The 24,368-nt window shown below is 33.3% G+C and overlaps 2 protein-coding genes across 4 annotated transcripts in view; both read left to right on the forward strand.

Annotated features, from left to right (window-relative positions):
• The first annotated feature begins 3,020 nt into the window (after positions 1–3,020).
• On the forward strand, positions 3,021–7,340 carry LOC106708658. 2 transcript variants are annotated; one of them, XM_014500194.2, is made up of 4 exons: positions 3,021–3,154; positions 3,573–3,933; positions 4,498–4,592; positions 5,460–7,340. In XM_014500194.2, the coding sequence occupies exons 3-4, from the start codon at positions 4,503–4,505 to the stop codon at positions 7,338–7,340; spliced, it is 1,971 nt and encodes a 656-aa protein (XP_014355680.2). In that variant the 5' UTR covers positions 3,021–3,154; positions 3,573–3,933; positions 4,498–4,502. The 2 variants fall into 2 exon arrangements, with proteins under 2 accessions (XP_014355680.2, XP_045535879.1); XM_045679923.1 differs by lacking the exon at positions 3,021–3,154 and adding an exon at positions 3,340–3,469.
• A 4,668-nt stretch (positions 7,341–12,008) lies between these two features.
• The window catches only part of LOC106708926 (leucine zipper putative tumor suppressor 2 homolog), an 88,862-nt gene continuing 76,502 nt past the window's right edge, over positions 12,009–24,368 (forward strand). The window contains exon 1 of one of the 2 annotated variants that reach the window (XM_014500534.2): positions 12,009–12,205. The gene's annotated coding sequence lies outside the window, so the exon portion shown is untranslated. Of the gene's footprint in view, positions 12,206–22,810; positions 22,819–24,368 lie in introns of those variants that run through there. The other variant, XM_014500536.2, reaches the window with a different exon arrangement.

The following is a 24,368-nucleotide window of genomic DNA, read 5'->3' on the forward strand; positions in this document are numbered from 1 at the left end:
AACAAAAAAATTTGATCTAGATTAAAAAGATGTTTGGTAATTTTTTTTGTCTATTCATAACTAAGTAAATAAAGTACTAAATTAAAAAAAATCTTGCAATGCATAACAATTATTTTTATTACGTACTTGTTTTTTTATATTGACTCTATGGAAAAATTATTATCTGTGGTTAATTAATGAAAGGTTAGTATGAAAACGTGAAAAATGTTATATGGGGTATTGATAAAAATATAAAAAAATTAAATATAATCCAGTATTTATTCATGTAATTATTTACATCTAGCATTTACCCGCGACTTCGTCTATGAGGAATATGTTTTCGAACAGTGGGAGAATTTTTCAAATCAGTACAGAAATTTCAGAGTATATTAAATAAAAAATAAACAAACAAATCAACAATCATAATAATATTAGTATAGATAATGGAACGGTTAATTTATTTTTTTCGGCACAACTATGACATAATTTTGGGTAAAAGTTTTGAGGGCGTCATATTATATACATGTGAGATCACTTGGTTCTGTTTACGCTTTCCAGCTAATTTGTATTGCAAATTTAATGCACGGAAATCGATATTTATTAATACCAACTCCACATTTACGAGCAAATATAATTTCTTCTTTGGATAATATTTACTTCTAACTCTTTAAAAACTTTAAAACTTCTATTAAAAATTGAACATAAAATTATTTAATCTGCATTTTTAATTACTATTTTTTTTCTTTGGCATATTTAATTTTTTTTTTCATACTTTCTTTTTACAAGTTCAAATAAAGTTTAAACAATAACATATTTTAATAAAATAAATAAAAAATACATGAAACTATGTGTGATTTTAAATAAAATTACAGTTTTTTTTCTACTCCGTAGTGTGGAGATGGTATTTAATTATTTTTATGGTTATTAGTGCAATTTGTTTATATTCTTGACCGATTAAAGTGAATTTCCACTGCCGAAACACTTACAATTGTTTAGACAGTGGAAACGCACTGTTAATTAGACATATTTATTTGAAAACATCAATGTTTATGAATTACCTTATGACAATAAGCCTTTTGTAAACATATAACTTAAATCATTTAATAAATATGTAAATAACAATTTTCCATTCTCGTACAAATTTTGTATTATTTTATGTTATTTACCTAAGAATGATTAACGTAGAATTTCATAAATTAATAATAGTTCCATAATGCATATTATATAGTTGATATAATACGTAACTAAAGCATTTATCTTAATAAATTCAGAAATAATGTACTAAATGACGTAAAAATTTTTTATTGTATAAATAAAATAATTTTACGTAAATAATTGTTTTTTTTTTAAATTTTGAATTCAAGTCCAATTGCTATTGCTATTAAAAAAGATTTACTGTTTTTTTATTATGAATTTTTGTCCAAAAAGTACGAATGACATATTTTTCCGTTTTATAATTTCCACCTACATTATATAAACAAACAAGATTTTTTCTTCTAATTTCATTGAAACTACTATATTTACGTTAATCAGTCTTGAGGTATTGTTTGGTGTATTGTAAATGTTTTTTTTTTTGTTTATTCGGAGGTTTATATTTGTTTTTTTTTCTTGCATTTCTGTGATCACGTCAGCCGTAAGATTTATGAGTTAATCCGAAATTAAAGTATTAGTTCATTTGAAACGATTGTTTCAGTTTTTTTTAACTGGTTTATACTATGTGTAATAAGTTGATTTTTTATTGTAATTTTAAAGTTAACAGGCGATTCTTAATATTTAAAAATACTATATGTATAAGTATTTTTACATATAGCCTATGTTATGTTTAGGGTCTGTGGTGTATGCAAATAAAATTAATTTAATCAACATATAAAAGAAAAATTTTGTATTTATTTACGTCTTCGTCGTGCTTAAAGTTCACTGACCTCTATCCATGGACAGGTTTTATACCGTCGTATTTTGTGCCTATTTCAATTTTGCCATTTTGGTGCTGATAACGTCGGTTGGTAGCGGTGGTGAGGATTCGAACTAATATTAGAGATAGAAGAAACTGTCAGGAACTTTAACTGGCGCGTTTAAGTCGGAACGAAGCAAAAGCTGTCATTACCAAGCAATGACCTATCCATCTGTAGAAATCAGTGATAGTTTTTCTGGTTATATTTTAAATTTGCCAGTATATTTGAGTGATGTTCATACATTTGAGAAGCATTGTCTTAAAAGGTTTGTATGTAGTTAAATAATAATACCAATAATGGCATATAATGCTAATTATAATTTTGAATTAAATCACATGTGTTATATTTTTCTTTGGTTTATTATGAATTTTATCCACCCCAAAGTTATAGGACAGTTATCTTGTAAAAATGAAATGAATTCGATATAAAACATTTTAATGCTTCTAGATGTGCTGAGGTGTTGAAAAGTTTAAGCAAATAAAGATGTCATAAAATAGACAATTATTTTGAGTTTCATTTCTTCTTCATAAAGGACGATTGACGGAGGTTGGTGTTACAGGATTAGAAATAATGGCTGCAGTTATCTGTATAAAATACATAGCATAAAAATAGCTAAATTTTGGGATTATCTTTTCAGTAATGATTTATACTTCATTACGTCTTACTTATTAAAGTCGTTTAAAAAAGTCGACCATTCACTCTCTTTTACTATGGCACTGCTTGGGTTTAAACTGCAAATTCATATTCTCGATATCTGTATTTAAAGAGTTCATTGCAATTCGATACAAAATTATTTTGTTCATAAAACACAATTTTCGTAAGACAAACAATCATGAACGCTTAACATGTAGTGAAAATACTAATTTTGAATTTACGCGGCATTATTTGGCGCGAAATTTAGGTAAGATCCGGTTTCATAGAAGATTATGATTGGTCATATCTCTTCTATTGTAACCAATAAATGCAAAGACATACATATTGAACGAATCGCGAACAGTAAAAACCCTAATCGTGAAATCACGGCCTTCCTAACGGCCATCTTTGATAATTTTAAAATCGAAGGCGTGTGATTGGTCAATAAACAGACGTCATTTCAGTCTTTTGACGGCGTTGCGCAAATAATAATTTTTAACTCTCACTCATTGCGGCTGCCATGTTTTTTTTCATGTGGGGTGTGTGTGTATAGATTTATCATGATATTTTCCACACATAAACTATTGCGGGTGAGTTTTACTATTTTCTGTTTGTTTTTGGAAAAGCCAACACGGAAGTGCATTGAGTGCCCTTAGTGAAAGTGAATCATGTAATAGTGTCTCATTCTTGTGAAATTGCATCGTTTAGTTTTGTGTACTTAAATATATATAATATATATCAATATAACGCAATAAATGACTAATGTCTTAGATGGAATTTTCTTTGTTTATATTTTCAACAAGATCGCGAATGGTAGTTATTCGGAGGCTGTATTAATTTTTGTTTCTCCCTTGCTTGAGTGACGTTTATTTGGCGCCATCGACCCATTTAGCTTGGTGGGGCGGGTATGGATTTTCATGATTTTCTTTGTGCCCTTGCAAGTCATAGTGTATTGCGAAACAAAACAACACGTGATAACATTATAGATAAATAAACTTTTCTTTGCAGAAATAAAGGGGTGCACGAAGTGCGTCATTCGTCGTAAGCTAGTGACAATGCAATTGCATACAATCAACTAAACTTGAAGAACGCCGCCTTTTACACGACTGGAAATTAGCAAAGAATAGGCCAAAGAAATTGAGAATGTATTATTAGGAAAGACGCATCCCGAAGGATCGATAAAACACACGGCCCACGGCAAATGAAAATGGATACACGATTTACGAATAAGATGTTTGATAACGTTAGAGACTATAGCAGGCAGGATGCGTAAACATAAAAGAGGGAGCCAGGCGTACGCCTGCTGGCCTGCCACCTCAAGAGAGCCGCACCAAACTCCGCATTTCATCATCTGATACAAAAACGATAGGTAAGTTTCTATTTTATATACATCTTGCAATCTAAATGTGTGCTTTAAAGGCTAGTTCAACATATTTATCACAAGATTTTGTTTAGTTACATTTCAATTTATTCATTGTTTCCCTCTTAAAGCTAAAATTAAAATTAGTTTAGGTACCCTCACAAATAATGCTAAAACAAATCTGTTGACATTAAATAAACATTCAAGAGTGTGTGAAATTATTATGATTGTTTAAAATGTGAAATGTACCATGATTATCATTGTGACAAAACAATTCTAGGTAATGTTAATATAGATTTTTGTTTAGCCATATTATTTAATCATATTGCACTATATTGTTTCTAAACAGATACAAAAAGCATATCAACTATATTTTAACCAATTTACTAGATAAGTAATTGATATAGATAAACATCATATTTAACTTGAAGAAATTAATCACCAAACTTGTTTGTTTACTAAACAAATGATGATAAAGTCCAGTTTGTAATTAAGGAACATTAATTAATTACGAAAAATAATTAGAAAAAATTAAGTAATAGTCAGTATTAATTGAATATTTTCCCTATCAAGTGGATATGCAGTGCTCAGTTATTCTGGAAAGTGACCACAACAGTGGGAAAGTTAAAATGAAGAATATAGACAATCTTAAGAACCCTTATGTAAAGGTCTGTTTTACATTGCTTTTAAATGCACTGTGAAGTGATATTCATATGCAACATTGCAACAAAATTACAGTGCTCGTGCAAAAATTGCATTAAATAAAACGATTACAATTAAAATTAAAAATTATGAAAGAAAAAGACGAAATAATAGCATCTAAATTTGGTTTTATCTGTACATTTGAAACAAACATCGGACCTTTGTGATCATCATTAAATTAATTTGCATATTTAAATGTTGCCTGTGAAATAAAACACTTTGTTTGCTTGACACTCAGTATTTTTGTCTGTGGTTAACACCAGTATCTCTTTATTTGAGCCTGCATATGTTTTATTTTTTTATTTTTATGTATGTAGTTATTTTTTTCAATGTTACAATGGACATAGTCTAGAACAGGGGTCTGCAATCATTTTAAAGCGCTAATAATTAAGGGTATGGATATTCGGTGACATGGTCTTGGGTTCAAATCCTGAATATGACTATTGTATCATCCTTGCACAAGCCTTAAACTAAGTTAGGATACTTGTAAGAAATTAGTAAATTAAAAAAACTGCTAATATTTAAATATATTATAAAAAAAACATTTTAATTTATTTTTTATTTCTTAAGTCAAAAGACAAGTCTCAAAACAGACTAGAATGGTTTTTGTAGACCCCTGATTTAGAAGTTATTTTAAAGTTCTCATGTAGTGCTTCATTAAATAAAATAATTTTTAGTTATGTACTATGAATTCCACTGAACTTTTTATTTACATGTGTTTTAAACCTTCATTAAAATTGTATCCTTCTTGGTTGTTTGTTTTACATATTCATCTAGTTAATTTTATTTTTATTTTATGCAATGAAGCTATAATTGTTGTTAATCTTTTCCAGGAGACTAATCTAGACAACATTGTTGATCAGCTGTGCACACGACTTCAAGACATCAAGGATAAAGAGGATACGGCACTAGTCGGAATGCCCACGTGTTCTCCAGAACAAAGTGAAGCAGTACGTCGATATTACGCTGCTTTTCCAGCCCTGAAAAAAGGGCAGGAGTCCCCACTGCAATACTATTTGCCTCCCCCAGCGTGGTGTCGAAAACCTACTGCTGATACGAAAGTCAAAATGCAAAGTGAAGTCTCAATGTCTAAAGATTGGAATACAAGAAAAAAAGAACGGCGCAACTCCTACCACGGTCAGAAGAAAAATAAAAAACGTTGGAACAGCTACAGCAAGTCATTTGAGAGCAAGGAAAGTCTTCCGGAATGGGTGACACATGAAGGGGTATGGGACATGGAAACTCAGGATCCTGTTAAAGAATTTATAAGAGCTATCGCTTTGGATGAGGGCTATGGTACCTGTGAAAACACCGTCACCGACGAATTGAAAGACGTTTCAGCGATCAAACTGCGAATGAAAGAAAACATGGTGCCAGACTGGGATGACACCTTCGACTTGGAAACCGGGTGGGTTCTATCAGAAGATTTGAACCCCAGAGTCCGTTCACCAATGGATGCAGAGTTGTATGCAAAGTTTGAGGCGAAATTTGATCGGAGTATTGAAGCGCTGTGGTCAAAAGACCAGAATACACCGGACGATGAATACCAAGATCTGCCAATCGATTTCCAGGATTTACTCTCATCTCCCTCCGATCATCTCTTCGCCGACCCTTCAGCCGAGAAGTGTAGTCTGATCTCTCTGACGGAGAGTATCTGGTCGACGGATGCTACCGAAAACCCATTCGACCGCGCCAACTCGCCCACCAAGATCGCCGACGCGCTCCACGATCGCTTCAAGCCGCTGAACCTGAGCGACCCCATCGAGCCGGCGGCGCCGCCCGAGCTGGACTCCTTCACTCTGTACGAGAGCGAGGAGTTGTACGACGCGCTATCGACCGTCGCTCAAACGATGCGCTCGTTCACTGCGATCAACCATAGCCGGGAGCACAGCGGGTTCGTGGAAATACCGCCGCGGAGGCGCAGCCGAGATGCGAGAGTTCCCATTGCACCGCCGCAAGTCGAAGAGCGACCTCGATCGCCGTTCCCGGATTGCGAGGACCTCCTGACGTCGTCTCGCACGCACTTCCGGCCGATCAGGCGCGAGGCCGAGTCCGACGTGACGCGCTACGCCGACGGGGACACGTTCGACATCCGCGGCGACCTCGATACCGTCGAGGTGCGGCGCAGCGACTCCGGCGGACTCTACATCGGCGGCTCCTACGACCGCTATCTCGAGTACCGCTCCAGGAGCATCGACTACGGCCGGCTGAACCTGACGGCGGCGCAGCGGTGCCCCGACTTCGACGACGCCGGCTTCAGGTTGCGGTTTCCGATGCGGCAGAACGACGCGGCCGTGCAGACGGAGCGGCCCGACTGGGCGTGCGAGGAGTGCGGCCGCGCCGCCAAGAAGATGCGCGGCGCCATGCACAGCATCTGGAGCGAGGGCAGCGCCTGCGAGTGCGAGTACACCGTGCGCACCGCGCCCTCGGCCGCGCCCTCCGCCGCGCCGCGTCGCGACGACCTCAGCCGCGAGTGGGAGGAGCTGCTGGCCGACATCAGCGCGGCGCACGCGCAGTACGCGAGCGGCGCGGAGGCCGGGGCGGGCGGCGGGGGCGGGGGCGGCGAGCCGGGGGAGGAGGCGCTGGTGAGCGCGGACCGCAAGCGACGGCACAGTGCGGCGCTGCGCGGCCCCGGTCTCGCGGCCTGCACGCACCCGCACGCGCGCTTCCTGCACTGCTGCGCCGCCGCGCTCGACCGCCCGCTCACACGCTGACCGCACGCAGCCTTGTCTCCACCCCCCGCCCCCCGTACGCGCCCCCCACCCCCACCCGCACACGCTACAACTACACTGACATGACGCTCTCGCTTCAGTAGAATATGCCGCACTGAATTACACATATAAACATAACACATATTATGAATAGTGTATATTACATTGCAGCGAGAACGTGTCGCGCGCGAGTTCTATGTTTGAGCTTAAGTTGAAATATGAAATTCATAGTTGTAACATGTATTCTCTTCGTTACTGTAGTGTAGAGTTGATGAGCCCACCGTAGTATTAGTTTGTTGCGAAATATTTGACGTATTGCTACGTAACGTATATTTGTTATTTAATTTTCAACATAAAAACCTTTTATATATGTATCTTAAAAAGGGTTTGGCGCGTATGGGCTCGAGAACATTCGATTTAGATGCTACTAACAAAGGATCTTAATGAATTTTAAATCATTTAGCAAGAAGCCGGTGACATTACACATTTTGTGACAAATTTCGATTAGAAATGCGTGCGATTACGTATTTATTCAAAATTATATTTGTTAGTAGCATTTTAAATCAAATATAATGTAAGGTCTAATCAGAAATTGCATATATTTTGTAGCATTGGTGGTTTAAATTGTTATCCTATTTCAATAGTTGGCCGTTTTAATATTACATTCAGGAAAGTAACAGAATTATGACTGGACATTATTAAGTCTGAGCAATCTTAACTTGCTTCAATCTCCGAATATAATATCAAAATAGTTGCTTTAATACATTTCCTTAACAATCTCATACATCCTGTGTAAATAGCTCTTTATCCATCAAGACATGTGCAGTTAAAAATAAAAATCCCTCGGATTTTGTAACGCTTTCGCTAAAACAAAACCGAGGTCGCTATAAAAAAACGAAACGACAGACCTTTTATCACACCTGTAGTCATACCCTTAAACTGGGTTAGTTAGCATTGGATCTGTTTCTCAAAACTCTACCTCTATGGTATCTAAGGAAACAGTTGTCTATGGATTGTAAGTTGGGTACAAATGACCATCGACTATAGGTCTGTGTGGTTTGAATCCCTCGTAATTCAGGAGGCATTAAAGTTAGCAATAATGTTAGGATAAATTAGTAAACCTCTTTCCTCCGATTGCAAAGGTCAGGTGAATTGAAGTTAGGAATGTGCTAACATATCTTACGTCAAGTAGATATATTGGGAAGCTGTAAAAAATATGTAATTTAGTTCAATTTTCCATTTCGTAGTATATATTTAATGTTTGATGAAATGCCCTCGTTTAACGCTCTTTGTTTATTTAAAAGTTATATTTTTTTATGACAAAATATGTATTCAATGTTAATTTTGAATCAATATTATGTTTTTTTTTTTTTAATATATATAAAACATGAAAAATTTATCTATTTTATATATGATCGAGAGCATTTCAAAGCAAACACGTTGGACGATTCTAATATAATTCTTACAATGAAATCGTCCAGAGTTGTTTAATTCGTAGATGTGCAGGTAAATTTGTTTTTTTTTCTAATCTTTTATCTTCTGCTTTTGATTTTGATTCAAAATTTTTTTTTTAGTTGAAAATTGTAGTTTTTTTTTTGTTTGATATTTTTGAAATGTTGTAACGCTGTGGCTGAAGGCGTTGGTTTAAATTAAGACCCTGTAGTTTCGTAGGTTGATAGAAATTTTCCACTATTTATTATGACATTTTATGTAAACAAAATTATCAAGTTGGTGCTATTTGGTTGCAACTCGAATTATCTATGAATGTATTTTTTTTTTAATTCCCTCGCAAAAATGAACTTTTATTGATATTTCAAAATGTTCATGTAAATGTAAATGTATCATAAATATATTTGTGATATTCATAAATTAAAATGCTTTTATATTTAAAAATTACAATTTATAATGTCCCAATTGTTGTTACTGTTATTGTATTAAGTTTTGTTATTTTATAGTTATTCTGTTATGTTTTTTTTACAAGAAATTAACATGAATTTTTATTACTTAGACCAAGTAGCTTGGAGGTGCTAATTTGTTGTAAAAAAATACCACAAGAAATCTTACATAAAATGTCATAATATAGTGGATGACGCTTAAATGCGTTACTTGGTTAATTAGACCATATATGGTTAAATATATAACATATAAAAAAAATGTGGTTGAAGAGATAACGCTTCCCATGCCCGATATATGTCTAGAAGAGAGGAAGAATAGAGAACATATAAATAGAAGGCATTGAAGGGTTTGTCTTAAGTTTTATTCGCGACTATATTCTTGATTGGTCGTATAAAGGTAAAAGTAAGACCGAGGAGTGAGTAGTGATAAAGTGTAAAGTTTTTTTGTACGAAAGACAATATGGCGAGGCGATGTCTAGTGGTAACGAACGGTCATTATATATCAGCTGGCATTGTTTGAAATTTTTAATCTAATAAAACATTTTGTATGAGAATGTATGAACATTGTATTTGAGTAACGCTATTGGATTTCAAACGGTGTCAGTTTTAAATTGTAATATAATTTACAGCTCCGAATATGGACGGTTACAGTTCATATAGGTGTAACTGTTATTTGTAAATGGTAAGAAGTGTATATTTTTAATTTTTTTTTTCTTATAGGAGCTCCCCCGTTTGTTATCTCCAAACGGGTCACCATACAAAGTTGCAATGCTACGTAATTTTTTGATAGCATTGTCAATTTTGTATGGAAGCTCCGTACAATATTTATGTATTTCATTTAAAGCATTATCTTATTAAATTATCACAATTTGCAATATTTGCTATTGTAACGTATCGTCGTGTTTTATACGTATATATTTTTCCTGTAGTGTCACTTCTGTTTGTCATTTAAAATAATTAAAAAAGTAAAAAAAAAGTCATTAAATATTCATCGGAGACGCCAATATATAATTGATATATATTTAATATAATGTAAAATTAATGTGTAGGTATTTCTATATTTTTTTTAATTTATTATATTGTTATGTAATTTTCATCTTTACATGTCTGAAATACTATTGCGACCATACTGTAATTTTAATTAATAATTCAGACATTATAATTATATATATCATTTTTTTGTCGAATATGTGTAAAAGTTGCATTATATCATTTGTACGGTTGGGTATTTTTAAAATTCATTCAACTAATTACGTCATCTCATTACTTTCGTTATCTTGTAATCTATTGATTCTTATCACAGTTTTAACGTTTTTTGTGCTCTCATATAAGTTCATAATTGTACTTATACCATTAACGATATTCGCTAAAGAATACCTCGAAAAAAAAATAAAAAATCTAAAAAAAAAGTTAGTGTGTCAAGTTTGCATATAATATTATGTTCGATTAGAAAATAATCTAATGTAATGTGCCTATGCTCTTGATCGTTAGGTCCGGAACATCTGAGGACACGAGTTGTTTCTAAGACTTAATGTTAAGGAGACGAGAGGGCTCGTAATGGCATATGTAGGGGACTGTAACGATGCCATTACCGCCTTAGTTTCAAACGTTACTATATTAATAACATTCTTGATACTTTAAACTATTATTTAATGTTATTAATATAATAATTATATGCGTTATACGCTAGTTACTTGCGTGACTTCTAAATTAGTGGAATGTCGAACGATCGTAAGCAGAAGTCTATGCAAGTGATTTGCAAAGCGCGTAGTTTGTCCCCGCAAACTGAATACATTATAAGCCACGTGTACACGCGAGCGGCTGATTAGCTTTTTCATCTATAATGTATTTGTATTAAAAAGTTTTCCAACATCACATTATCCGTAGATATGTCAACGTTTAACATTGAGATGAGAGCAGTTTTCCCATTCGGATACACGTCGCTATCTAGCACATTTAGAAAAATGAAAAAAATACAAAAAAAAAGCAAGTAGTCATTTGAAAAATCTTGTAATCTTGTAATAAATGCTCTCTGCTCAAGCAACAAGTGAGCTTGTAACCGATAGCTATTGAATGGCCTTGGTTACATGCATATTTGTTACGGGTCATATCAAGTTAATATCATTTCTTTTCCTTTCTTGAAAATCCTTAAATTCATTAGGAATAAAAATTATCTTATAAGCCGGGGTAGGAGCAGAATAAAGGGATTACAAATTTGATTTCATTTTGGTGCCAAATGTATTATTTTTTTTCCTATAATTGTTGATTGAAATACGTACTATTCTAAATTTTTTACTTAAATTGCACTCCCATCCATTATTATTTTTCCGGACGTGGCACTGATATTTTCGTTATCCTAGTAACCTAGCATGTTGTAGATTTTTAAAAATACTATTACTAATTTGTAATAATTAAATAGATTTGTGTAATGTTATCCCTAAAAATAGTTACCATTTTCGTTATGTTAGGTTGTGCTCACTACTCTGGTTCTTGCCTTGTGGGAAGAAAAATAAAAAAAATTATAAACACACACCAGAATCGAGTTTTATTTTTTTATAAACACCTCCTTTATATTGATACGGTTTTCTTTAATATTATTGAAGATGACATCTAGACTTTATTAGATTAGAATAACAATAAAATAGTGGGCGAAGTGGTCGCCAGCTGTAAACTTGTGGCGCGGCCCGCCATCTTTTTCTTACCAACGAGAAGAAGCGAGAAGGCGTTATACAAAAACCTCAGTTTATACTTTCATCCGTCGAAATGCACGCGGTGCTTCGTCGGGAGCGAGACACGCCGGTTAGTTGATTTGAACGGCAGTGATTCGCCTTCTGATACAAGTTATAAATCGAAATATTATTCATTTAATTTTTTTTAATCAAATCGAAGTGTAATTGTGACAATTGAGGTACTTTGTGGAATTATTTGGTACTGTTTGTGTAGCTTTTAAAGTTTCTGTACTTTTTTGTGGAGGTAAGCTTTTGTGTATTTACTTTTCTTAGACTGTATACTTATAACATAGTACTCAAGAGAAGGTACATTCGATATTTTCAATATTTTAAGATAACGTACTTTATAATTTTGACTAATCTAAGTCAATGTTTAAGTTTATTCCTTTTTGGACTGTGTTGTGTTTTATTAGCTGGGAATAATAAATCAAAAAGTACTGAATAAAATAAAAAAATAAATAATTTGTGTGTGATATGTACAGAATGCACTATGATTTATGTCAATTATCTAATAACTGTTTTCTTCGACCGTGGGACGTAAGGGTAAACACCAACTTCCGGCACGATACGTATGTAGAAAAAAATTGTGCATTCTATAATCATGTTGCCGATGTATACGAATGAGGTTTTTTCGCGTAAAGTTTTTACAAGTTTTTTTTAAGGATAAACAATGGAATTTTAGCTGTAAAATTTTGTTAATTTTTTGTTGTCAACTATTTTGTAACAAATATTTTTTTTTACTTCCTTATCATGTACGTTCGAACATAGATAAAAAATAATGACCGCTTAAAAATAAATGAAGGTAGTTAATAATATTGGCGTTAGAAAATAGCGGTTTGTCCAATGACCAGGAAAATAACTGTACATTAAGAAATCTGTAGTGTTATTGTTAGGCTCAGAGTTCGCATGTGTTTCCTCAAATAGAGATGAAGTCGTCATATCCAGGTCAAAGATTTCACGCCTATTGACAACTTTACACTCGTTTTTATCCATACATAAAGCAAACAGTTAGTTTTAGAGGTGTCGTTCATAGTTATATTTCGTATTTCCTAATACGATTCATAATAGTCAGTTGGGGTTATTGATTTTATGATAGGTTAATTGCGTCATAATTATACAAATTTGTCAAATTTGACGCAATGCAGGACATTTGTAACTAGCTGTCGCCCGCAACTCCGTCCACGCGGAATTAAAAAAAAAACTTTATTAGTTGTCTATGAGTTCTTCCAGACTATGTTCCACATCTGTGCCTTTCGTCAAGATCCGTTGAGCCGTTCCGCAGTTACTTTCGAACAAATTTCCATTTGTCCATCTAAATTCTAAACATTTGCCTGTATAAGTTTAGTACGATAAGAAATCGGAAGGTTTAATTCGTCACTTAAATTAAGAAGGTATTTCGTGATAGAAAAAGAGGAAGAAATTTATGAACAAACTAATTTAAAATTTGTATTGTATAATTTTTTTTACTCTGTTCCTTGTACTTTCTCGTATGGTATTGCACGTGCAAATTTATTTAAGTAAATTTCATTACATTAATTGCAAAAATAATAATTGTTAAAATTATCTATGAAAATTAAATCATACATTAATCAACCGACAAAAGATCACCGATAGGTTAAAATTTTATTTTATTAACTGCCATTTTATTAATAGTCGCGTAAAACCTGTCATTTTGTAGCTTTTAAGCAAATCGTCTCAACCACCTACGCAAATGTCAACGTTATTATTTTAGCCTATAATTATATAAAAAAATCTAAAGAGGAAAAATAACTCACAATCGTAAACGCAACATTTAAGTTAATTTTAAACAAAAGTCGGTAAGGTAAAGTAATAATTAAATTTTGCAATTTTAGCAGAAATATATATAATTAGCATTTATTCTAGCAGCACCATCGACCAATACGAGGGACCAATCTCACAGAACGTCACACGTGTTAGTCAAGGCCGAACCTAGTTCGTAGCCTCGACAGGGGCGCACAACCTTTCACTTACTTTACCCATTTAAAAAAAAATTCTATAAAACATTTCATAAGCAGGCACTTGGGATATTGCTCTTGAGTTCTTATATTAAATATATCTTGTAATTTTTTTTTAATGTTAATTGTTATATTTTTATAAGATTCCATTACTAGGCAAAGTATTCCTTGGTGTAAAATTACTACTTTTCAGTTTATGTGGTCATTTGTCCTACTATACATTGAAAATCTAATTAGTTAATTTACTGTGAAATAAAAATAATCAGAAGGATTATTTTATATTATATTGATATGTATTTTTATATGTATCTTAATTTTTATGATTCAAAATCGATCGACGGTTTAATACCCCTGGTCTTTTGAAACAAGTTCTCGGCACCGTTTTGTTGAAACACAACGATCTGGGAGTCTATTATTTATAGCCCATTTCTAGCATTCGAAACCTAGTTCTCGTGCAAGATCTATTAACGATGAGTGATTCATCACTAAACGGATTGTCCAAGTCGGCTGTTAATTTGTTACTTGAAAACTCAATAGCAAGTTAAGCGAATATGCCTTTAGCTTCTAATATCACATAAACAAGATATATCTTAATGTTATCATTAACACCTTTTCGACAACGAAAACTGTACCAATGCCTTATTGCAAAAAAAAATTAAATTTGATAAACCAAAGTCAAACCTCAAGTTTTCCGATTTAATGCAAGATATTTAAAATGTTTGTAAAAAGCAACACGTCGCAAAACCTTATTAGCTGATATCGATTCATATAAATATTACAGATTATTTTTATATTTATGTATTTTATACATTATTTAAACATCACACAAACTAACATATTGCGAGACATTTCTTTGTTTACAAAACTTCAACATTTTGAAACTACGAGAACGTACGAGTAATAAATTGATCGTGAAGCTCAAATCGTCGGGTTCTTATTAGCGTGCTTAGATAGGAGATAGTGGACGCCCAGCGCCCACGCCCACGCAACATCGGCGCTGTAATTATCTCAGCCATTGTCCACGCCGGACAATAAACACAATACTGCGCCTATCCCGCCAATTTCTCGATCCTAGATAGAATAGTCCTATGATAGCGCACCACCATCCTTCGAAGTTTTATGTTTTGTTTGCCATTGCCTGGATTTTCATCACATAAATTTATAAACCAAGACCATTAAGTCTGCATCCATAGATGCAAGCTATACAATACTAATTTATCTAAAATACATACAAACTTTTAAGAAAACTATGCGTAAATCGAATTATAACACACGTTGTGTTAAAAATGACATTGTCTTGCTTTTCTCTTATTCTATTTTCAAAATAATCTGATTAAAAATTAGAAATAGAAAGGTGTACCAGAAGGTGAAACTGTCACGTGACGACTAGTATCTAAAGCTGTGTAAAACTCATCTATTGACATAGATAATAGAATTTGTTCATGCTATGGTAGAACAACCGCGTGCCACTTAAGTCGTTCTTTACGGGACAGTACTAATAAGTACATGAGCGGTTAAGCTATAACTCAACTGGGTCTGGCGCGTATTAAACTGTACTGCACCTCCTGCGGTGACTACGACCTGATTGTCAATACGTCTACTTCACACGTAAGTATTTCAGTAGTAAAGTTATAAAGTTAAAGTCTCAAGGGATCTAGGTCTTTGTATTACATAGATGTAGTTTGTGTAATTATAAAAAGTGGTAGCCGTTCTTAACAGTCAAAAAGTTGTGGATAGTCTACAAACGGACTTTCTTTAGATCATATCACTTCGGTATCTATGTATGTCGGACTGAGATTATTTACCATATCGTCCCTTAGTTAACAAGACCGCATAACTCATTTTTATCAACTTTACAGGAGACGAAAAAAACTGTTTAAAAAAACGGTAGATTTTTTCCGTTATTTCCTAGTACATACGCTATTTAGCGGTTAAGAAATTATTATTTAATTATTTTAACTTTTTAAGTATATTTATTACCTTAAAATTATAATGTGACCAATATATAGATGCGTAATGAGTAGCTCCATGTAATGGCATTAAAATGTAAAAACCGCTAATAATAGACTTGAGTGGTGTTGTTAGCTAAGAGACGATACGTGTTGTTTATTTCTACGTTCATTTATTTACACACTCAAGTAACATTATGTATACTTATACACCGGATACAAAGAACAAAAAGCTTCTTTTGTAACACGGTTCGTGTTTTAAGCATTAGTATATTTAACACCCAGGTGTTTTCGCAAGCACGGCGCTAGTGTGCTACGGAAATCCGACGTAATTTATGACATACGATTGCAGTGAAATCGCTCTAGATGTTACGGCAAAACGAACACTACTGCTCTGATGTTTATCAATGACGAAATTCGTTATTACATCATTCAGACATAATGACAGCGAAACTCAGTTTTTATGTAAGAATTATTGCAGTAAAGCAGAAATTTTAATTTGCCTTTATTCTTGTGCTTATATTAATTGTCATCTTGATATTTGAATTAGATTTCGTAACGGAATTTTTGTATTCATCTATCTATATATATAAAAGAAAGTCGTGTTAGTTACACTATTTATAACTCAAGATCGGTCGAACTGATTTACCTGAAAATTGATGGGTAGGTAGCTTAGAACTAGGAGGACATAAGGACTTTTTAATCTTGTGTGCATTTTTTTTATTCCGCGCGGACGAAGTCGAGGGTAAAAGCTAGTTTAAAATAAACATTTAATATGGTCCAATGGTTATGTAAAATATTGAGTCCTTAGATAAAATGACAGGTATCCAAGAAAACAAAATATTAATAGGATATACGAGTAGTCGTAAAATTAAAAAAAAAACATGAATATTAACCATAGACTAAATAAATATAAAATAAAAATATATTCGTCTCTTATTATTGTCGTTGAAGGACATGAGATATTCATTGTTTCCTGCGATTGTTTTTAATTGTATAAGTTGTTGAAATAAACATGTTGTTAGAATCAACGTGACTTTGTTCTGGAGGTCGCGAGATTTACGATTTATTCACCTCCGGTTTCATTACGAAACAGTTTCCCGTAAAAAGTAATGAATTCATAAATGTACGATAGAAATCTGTATCCTGAAGATTGTCTGATGGATGTTAAATATCACTGACGGAAACTTGGTATTATTTTTGATCGTTTTATTTATTATTTAGCCTTTTCATAAAGGAAATACCGTAGATAAAATTCAGTTGAGTTTGAAGTTTGCATAAAAAAGTTTTATAATCTTACTAATATTATAGATGCGAATATGTGGATGGATGGATGAATGGATGGATAAATTTTTGATTGTAGGTATCCCCAAGAAAGGCTCAACGAATCTCGATAAAATTTGGTATAGATGTAGACCATAGTCTGGAAAAACACATAGGCTACTTACCATGTCTTTTTTTTCCCGCACGGACGGAGTCGCGGGCGACAGCTAGTATTACATATTTACAATAATTGTATCCTCGAACACTATTCATATTTCGTTGTAAACACTTCGAGTTCCCGCGTGATTCTAATTTTTGTCCGCTATATTTTTCCTTAACTAAAAAGGCAAAAGTGTTAGTAGCCAGTATGCCACCTTTTTGGCAGAATGCTTAATTCTGCACTCAACAGTGCCGACAATCCGTAGAGAGCGCAACGTAGAGATCCGAGCCAGCGTAGAGATCCGCAATGACATTGATATATGTCATTTAAATGGGAGAAGAAACTGAAGAGTTTATACCTTCTGGTCTAAAAAGTAGCCATCTTAGTAGAGTGGGGTATACGAAATTCAACAGCATCTACGCACTTAGGTATTCTTTACAAACTGTGTTAAGGTACGAATAGACTACGACAGAAATTGAAACATTAATGTCTGTACTATTTACAATTGCTGATGAATCAAAACACTTCGATGTATGCGGAGTTCTACAGTTACAGTTGGCGGAGAATATTTTGAATCACGTAATTTTTTACTTTGATCGAAGCCGCCAGTTTCTGAGAATCGTCTTTTAAAGTCTCATTTCCTAAAATTATATTTATAGTATTTGCATGGGGAACTGATGAAACGTTTTTCCAAATTCAACTTTGGTCCGCGCTTTATCTCGCAAACGCTTTGTTGTTTTATTGGCGTTACTAATTGATTAATTAAATGTAATTATAAGTGTTGTATTAAGACTACAATTTTACACTTTAAAATTATTTATCAAAGTCTTTGTATACGAAGATATGTTATTTTCAGAGCTGGGCATTAACTCGTTAATCCGTTAATCGTTAATTAACGAAGTTAACATTTTGCTTAACGGATTAACTTTTAAGTTAACTTCAAAAAGTGTTAACGCTTTTGTTAACTTCCGTTAAACTCAACTTCCGTTAATATAAGTCCGTTAATCGTTAAATTAGAAACTTGGAGACGTGCTGTCATTTTGTTTAAATTACGCGCCACGCCACCCTCGTAAGTTCAGGTATGTTGGGCGACTGTCGGCGACTCGAATGGTGAACGAACGAGTTGATAATTGATATATGTGAAGTTCAAGCAAATAAGTCAGAGCGTTCGGGAAAGACGTGACCAACAGGACAAAATCAAAAGAAGGTTCGAAATAGTATATTTCATTACGAGTATATAAAAGCACGAGTATGTCGAGTATGCCCACATTCCGAACGCTCTTCGTTCCTGCAATACGCCACTTTTTAGCAACTGTATTAAAACACTTTTTTACTCATGTTTATTCTTTAGCTTTTCCAAACTCGTGCGTTCTCTTTCCCAACTGTCAAATTATTGTCTGTTAAAAAGAAAAACCAAACACGAAGTTTTTAAAAAAAAATAATTATTGAAGTTTTTATGATTCATGCAAATATTTTTAAAAAGAAGCTACTAATTTGTTACAATATGAGATTAAGTGATTTGATTCAATGAATTAGGTTAGGTTTCATTTTATTTCATCTCATTAAATTTCATTTTCATTTCATATCAATAAAAATACTTACTACTTATCTACTGAAGGCTTGGCTGTTTGGGCATAGTTTCCTTTGCCTACCCAGAATGGGTGAAGAAAACAAAAAAAAATCTCTGTTTGTATTCTTTTACGGTTGGCGCCATTTTCCAAACATTTTAGTTAGATGAGTTTATTGGGTTTTTAATTATTCTATTAAATTGTTTCATTTTTTCGCAACTGTATCAAAAACAGTTATTTAGTACACGTGTAAAACTGTCATTACAACTTGTTCCAACTGTCAACCCTCACCTTCGGCTCGGGTTGACTTTTGTCGGAACATTTGCAAAGGCAGGCTTTCCGTACTCGTAATGAATATACTATAATGCATGTATACTTGTCTCTGATACTAATGTGTTATAGAATGTATAGTCAAATTATTATTTTAAACAACTATTTCACACTTATGCGACGACATAAGTGTGAAATTAGTATGTATAATTTTGGTATGGTTAACTGTTAACGATTAACTTTAACTTGCGTTAAATCTTCGAGAATTTAACGCTTTAACGATTAACGAAGTTAATTTTTTAATTAACGAATTAACGATTAACGAAGTTAACTTTTCGATTAACTGTGCCCACCTGTGGTTATTTTTTCAAATTTATTGTTAAGGACCGTGTGATTGTTGGCTGTAACCTTTATTTCTATACGGGAAAAATTTCAAAGTATAATTTTTTATGGACTCCATGGAGTAGTGGTAAGTTAAGCGGGTATATTCAAATTTAGAATTACAGAATTAATAAACTTAAAATACAACGAAATGTATTGAGGTCTTATAGGTACTTAAATGTAATACAGTAATCAAATTGTAACAACAGAGTGACGCAACAAAGAACTCTCTCGACTTGCGATCGCATCAATGTACCTCGATTTTAAAACTCGAATAAGCCGTGTCTTATAGATAGAAATTCGAGATAATTTTACCCCATTTTAGTTTCCATTCCGATATCGTTCGACGGTTAAATAGAACGCTTTGTAGCTCACGAGTTCGTCCGCCATATTGCTTCGAGATAATCACCATGGACGGATGAGTCACGGCGAAGGTAGATACGCTAAAATTGACTCCCTTTGTCAAACCCGACGCTGTATTATTATAGTTTCACACGAGGGTAGAACATTGAGGCAGAGCAGTAAACAGTTCAGTACTGCCATTATTTAAAACACATACTGTAAAAACAGTATTGTTCTGAAGCGTCTGTCAAACGATAGCAGTACTGCTCTTTCCTACTGTCCTTACTTTGCTTTCCTCGTGACAAAAAAGTTTTACGATATAAAACCAAACTTTGAAAAACCTACAACAAAAGATTTTCAACCTTAAGTACTAAGAAGACAGTATATACAGATCGTAAAATTTGTGTTTGGTCCATATATAGCTTTTGGTCATAGATATCATCTCCTTTGTAGGCCAGCTATGCGCCGTATGCGGGGGTTGCAATTTTGGCGTAGACCGGTTTTGGCACGCAACTCTTCGAAAACCTTTATCGAAAAGGTGTTCAACAATTGACACTTTATTAGCTCCGGATATTAAATGTAATAATTAATTAATTTTATTTTACTGTTTTAATTATCATAAAATTCTTTATTTTTTTATTTAACCAGCGAGATAATTAAACTAATTAACTCCTGGAATAATTAGAGGATTCCTTTTTATTAACACATTTACTGAGAAAGTCCGTCACTGAGATGTCTGTGAAATATAAGTCGATTTAATTCCGTAGGTAACAGATACGTGTTTCATGGGAGGTGTAATCTGCCTAGGCGAACTGATACCCTCATCTGATGCGTGCGATGGTATTTATAAGAAATATTCAATAAAGAAGCATTAAATCCAAATATTTTTGATGAATTGGAGAAGAATTTTTATTTTACTATTCTTTCAATTGTCTTCCTAAGTGCAACAAAAATCAGATTAACCACGATAATGCTAAACTAACATTTCGCTTTAAATAAAACGAACTCAAATTCTATCAGCATTTAGACATCGTTATAGCTAAGCCGAAAGCAAAAGAGTTCAACGACATCCTGAACTTAACAATGCAGTATCATTTAGTAAATGTAAAAAATCTAGTAAATTTGTTTTATATATGTAATATATGTAATAACTATCAATGCTAGTTTACTATGCATTACAGTCTTGCAACAAAATTACTAGTTTTTCGTCGCCTTTCAACTTATAAACAGTTGTATTATAATGGTTACGAAATGACTTAGATAGGACATCAAGATGGCGCCAGAGCTTGCTAAACGAATGCATACTGGATTACCTTATCGAATGAGGGACAAACATTATATCCTTACGTTATAATATAACATAAGTAGATACAGAAACACCAGTTCAGACCATGTCAGCCTTTACCTAGATCTAGGTATTATTATTAAATTTAAGATTTTGTGCAAACAAGATTTAAATTTATTTACCATATAATCTTAAAATCCTAGTTCAATTGAGAATAGACTTTATCTAGAAATAGTTAAAGTGGAATTTAGATATTACGATTGGTTAACCATTGGCAAATTTCTTATTGCTTTGGGCTGTGATTTAGTGACCAACAAAAACAACTGACTCTGTAACAAATTTCTTTGATATTTCTTTAAAAAAAAATTATGGTCACGTTTTTAGTCTACAATCCTTCTAAAATTTCCGATTGAGTCGTGTCGTTAACGAATACTTCAAGACAAATTTGGCTTTATGCGACATGATTGTATTCGACCAATAGTATGTTTTTCCTCCAAAAAAAAACAAATGACAACATGGAGGAAAAAATTATATGCTTTATGATTTCCCACAGTCAATCTTTTAAGTACCCAAAAATGCGTCATAAGCCTGGTATCAAGAGTTACAATCAGCTATCCTTTTACGGTCTACTGAAGTTATCTGTCCGAACTATGTATGTCAAAACGTGCCGAAACATAGGTCAAGCAAGACGACTGCGATACTGTCACAAAGATTCTACGTCATTGTAAACTACGTGAGATGACTTCTGGTGTTACACATACTTTTATTTTACATTTTATGTTGAAGAAGATAGCCTATGTTGATATAGCTAATGTAATCTTTCAAAGGTACAAGACTAATGAGATTTTTTCTTTTGCATATGTAAAAACCGGAACTGAATTTGAATACATAAACTCCTCAATTAATTTGAGATCGACTAATTTTCTTAATTTTGATGTTATCAATTTAAACTGAGGTTCCCGCCAAAAAGGACTTTTTTTTCCTTGAAATCTGTCAATGACATGTATTTTATACGGTATAATTATGTATTAAACTGTTTTAACTATCTGTAATATTAATCGTACAAGTTGACGCAATATAATTTGACATTGACAGTTGGGTACAGAGCAATAATTGCCCTTCATGCACATGTTTTAACAGTGCAAAATGTTAAGATTTATTCACATTTAGTTCACGCTGTGTTGCCCACGTCTGCAGAATACGGCTGTCAACGCGTAGCTGGAAGCCTGGAAGATAACATGCATTTAAACTGATCGTCGAATGACTTTGCAACTATTACTGGTGGTCTGTAAAACCATTTAAAAAATGCAGTTGATAGTTTTATTATCTTTAGATTGTTACTGGCCATTAGGACATAAAATGTTCCCCTATTTTTCAATTACAAAAAAAAACCCTTGTACACTCTTTCTAATCTTGCGGAACTTTACAGTTTGAGAAGTGCTTATAAATATTTTTATTATAGACATTGTTTTTGTGCTAATATCGGTCGTAAAATACTAATAATGTAAAACCATAACCAATGTTTTATTTATTTATACAGCTATCGAATTACAATTGTAATAAAAATATCTAATACGTTTATGGTAAATAGATTGATTTATTATCTGTGCCTATCATTATCATTTTATTACCCTTAAAATATTGTCATTCATCTTTGACAGACGTTAGTAATTTAAATTTGGAAGACGTAATTGAATTTCTATAACAAAATCTTCACTTAAAAAATCTCGGTTCGCATTTCAAAATTGAAGCAGTCATTAAAAATATAACAATTTGGTTCGCTCTTGTGCTTATTATTACTATTAAACTACTATAAAAACAGAGATAATGTTTTTGTACAATACTGTGCACAAAAAGTTTTGACCAAGAAACACTTAGGCGCATTCGTGTTTCATTCCACGCGAGTTTAACGTTATTTTGGATGTGGAGTACGTTTTTTAGTGATATTTTAACAATTTTGTGAAAATTTAAACTCAAATGAAGGTTCGACTTTCAAGTGAGAACGTATCGAGTTGGTACCAATAGTAATACGTTTGACATTTTGAGGTGAACAAACGACCTCGGACACCAAACCGTTTATTCCTAATAACCATACAGCACAAAACACATCCGCAATCCAATTGATTCGTGTTTTTCTCGTTTCTACATCAAATGGAGTATTGTTAGCCTACATAAGAAAGTCGTTTAATTCAGTCTTAACCTTATCAGACGTCTAGACGAACCTCGGTATTTAGGATTTTAAAATTTAGTTTAATTAATGTTTTCTTTATGTAAATTGTTTTTAATTATTATTCCTTAAGCGTTATATAACGTTGCTTTTTGTTTTAATATTAATAAAAAGCCATATTATAAGTATTCAATTGTTAGCTTCATGTTTTTTAAATCAAATAAATACAGTATCCCTCAGTTTTGAAATTATGTACGTTGTTGTTGATGATCTAATTTTTTTTTTATATAAGATAAGAAGGCAAACGAGCAGCGGGAACACCAAGGTGTTCATCGACGCCCATGGACATCTGCAATACCAGAGGTAACGCAGATGCGTTGCCGGCCTTTGAGATGGTGATACGCTTGCTTCTTGAAGGACCCTAAGTCGTAGCGGTTATTGCAAGCGTATTTGGAGAAAATGTTATGCTTGGTTAATTTATCCCCTTACTTTAGTGAAGCATTGTTTTGAGTAAATCTCACTAGAGGTTGCTTACAATTTACGATGTCTAAGTACTACATAAAACACTACAATTATTGAATAAATAATATCGGCGATGTTTTATCGAGTCATTGTTCTCGATAAGATATTTTTATATTATATAATTTTTAATAACAAAATTAAAGATTACGTTTTATTTTTTAAATACATCTACATAAATGAGGAAGCAATTTAGTATAGCGACTATAAAACTTTATTGTAATTATTGTTTTATGTTAAAATTATGCTCAACGGGTCACGAAAAGTGCATAGGTGCAATTAGGAAGCGGATGATTTAGACTAAAGTCCATTATGTACCAAATTGAATACATAAACCTGTCGACGTGATTTACTCAGAAAACATGTTATAACCTTGATCTGGTATTGTTAATGAAGTGAATATTCATTATAATTACTATTTTTGCATCTTCAAAGTCGCTTATAGGTCGTTACTAATATCAACGTTATGTTTTCCGAATGACTATGCGATGTTTAGTGTACGTGTTCAGGTGAAATGTGGATTATAA

Source organism: Papilio machaon, chromosome 11 (assembly GCF_912999745.1).
Source record: "Papilio machaon chromosome 11, ilPapMach1.1, whole genome shotgun sequence".
Lineage (NCBI taxonomy): Eukaryota > Metazoa > Arthropoda > Insecta > Lepidoptera > Papilionidae > Papilio > Papilio machaon.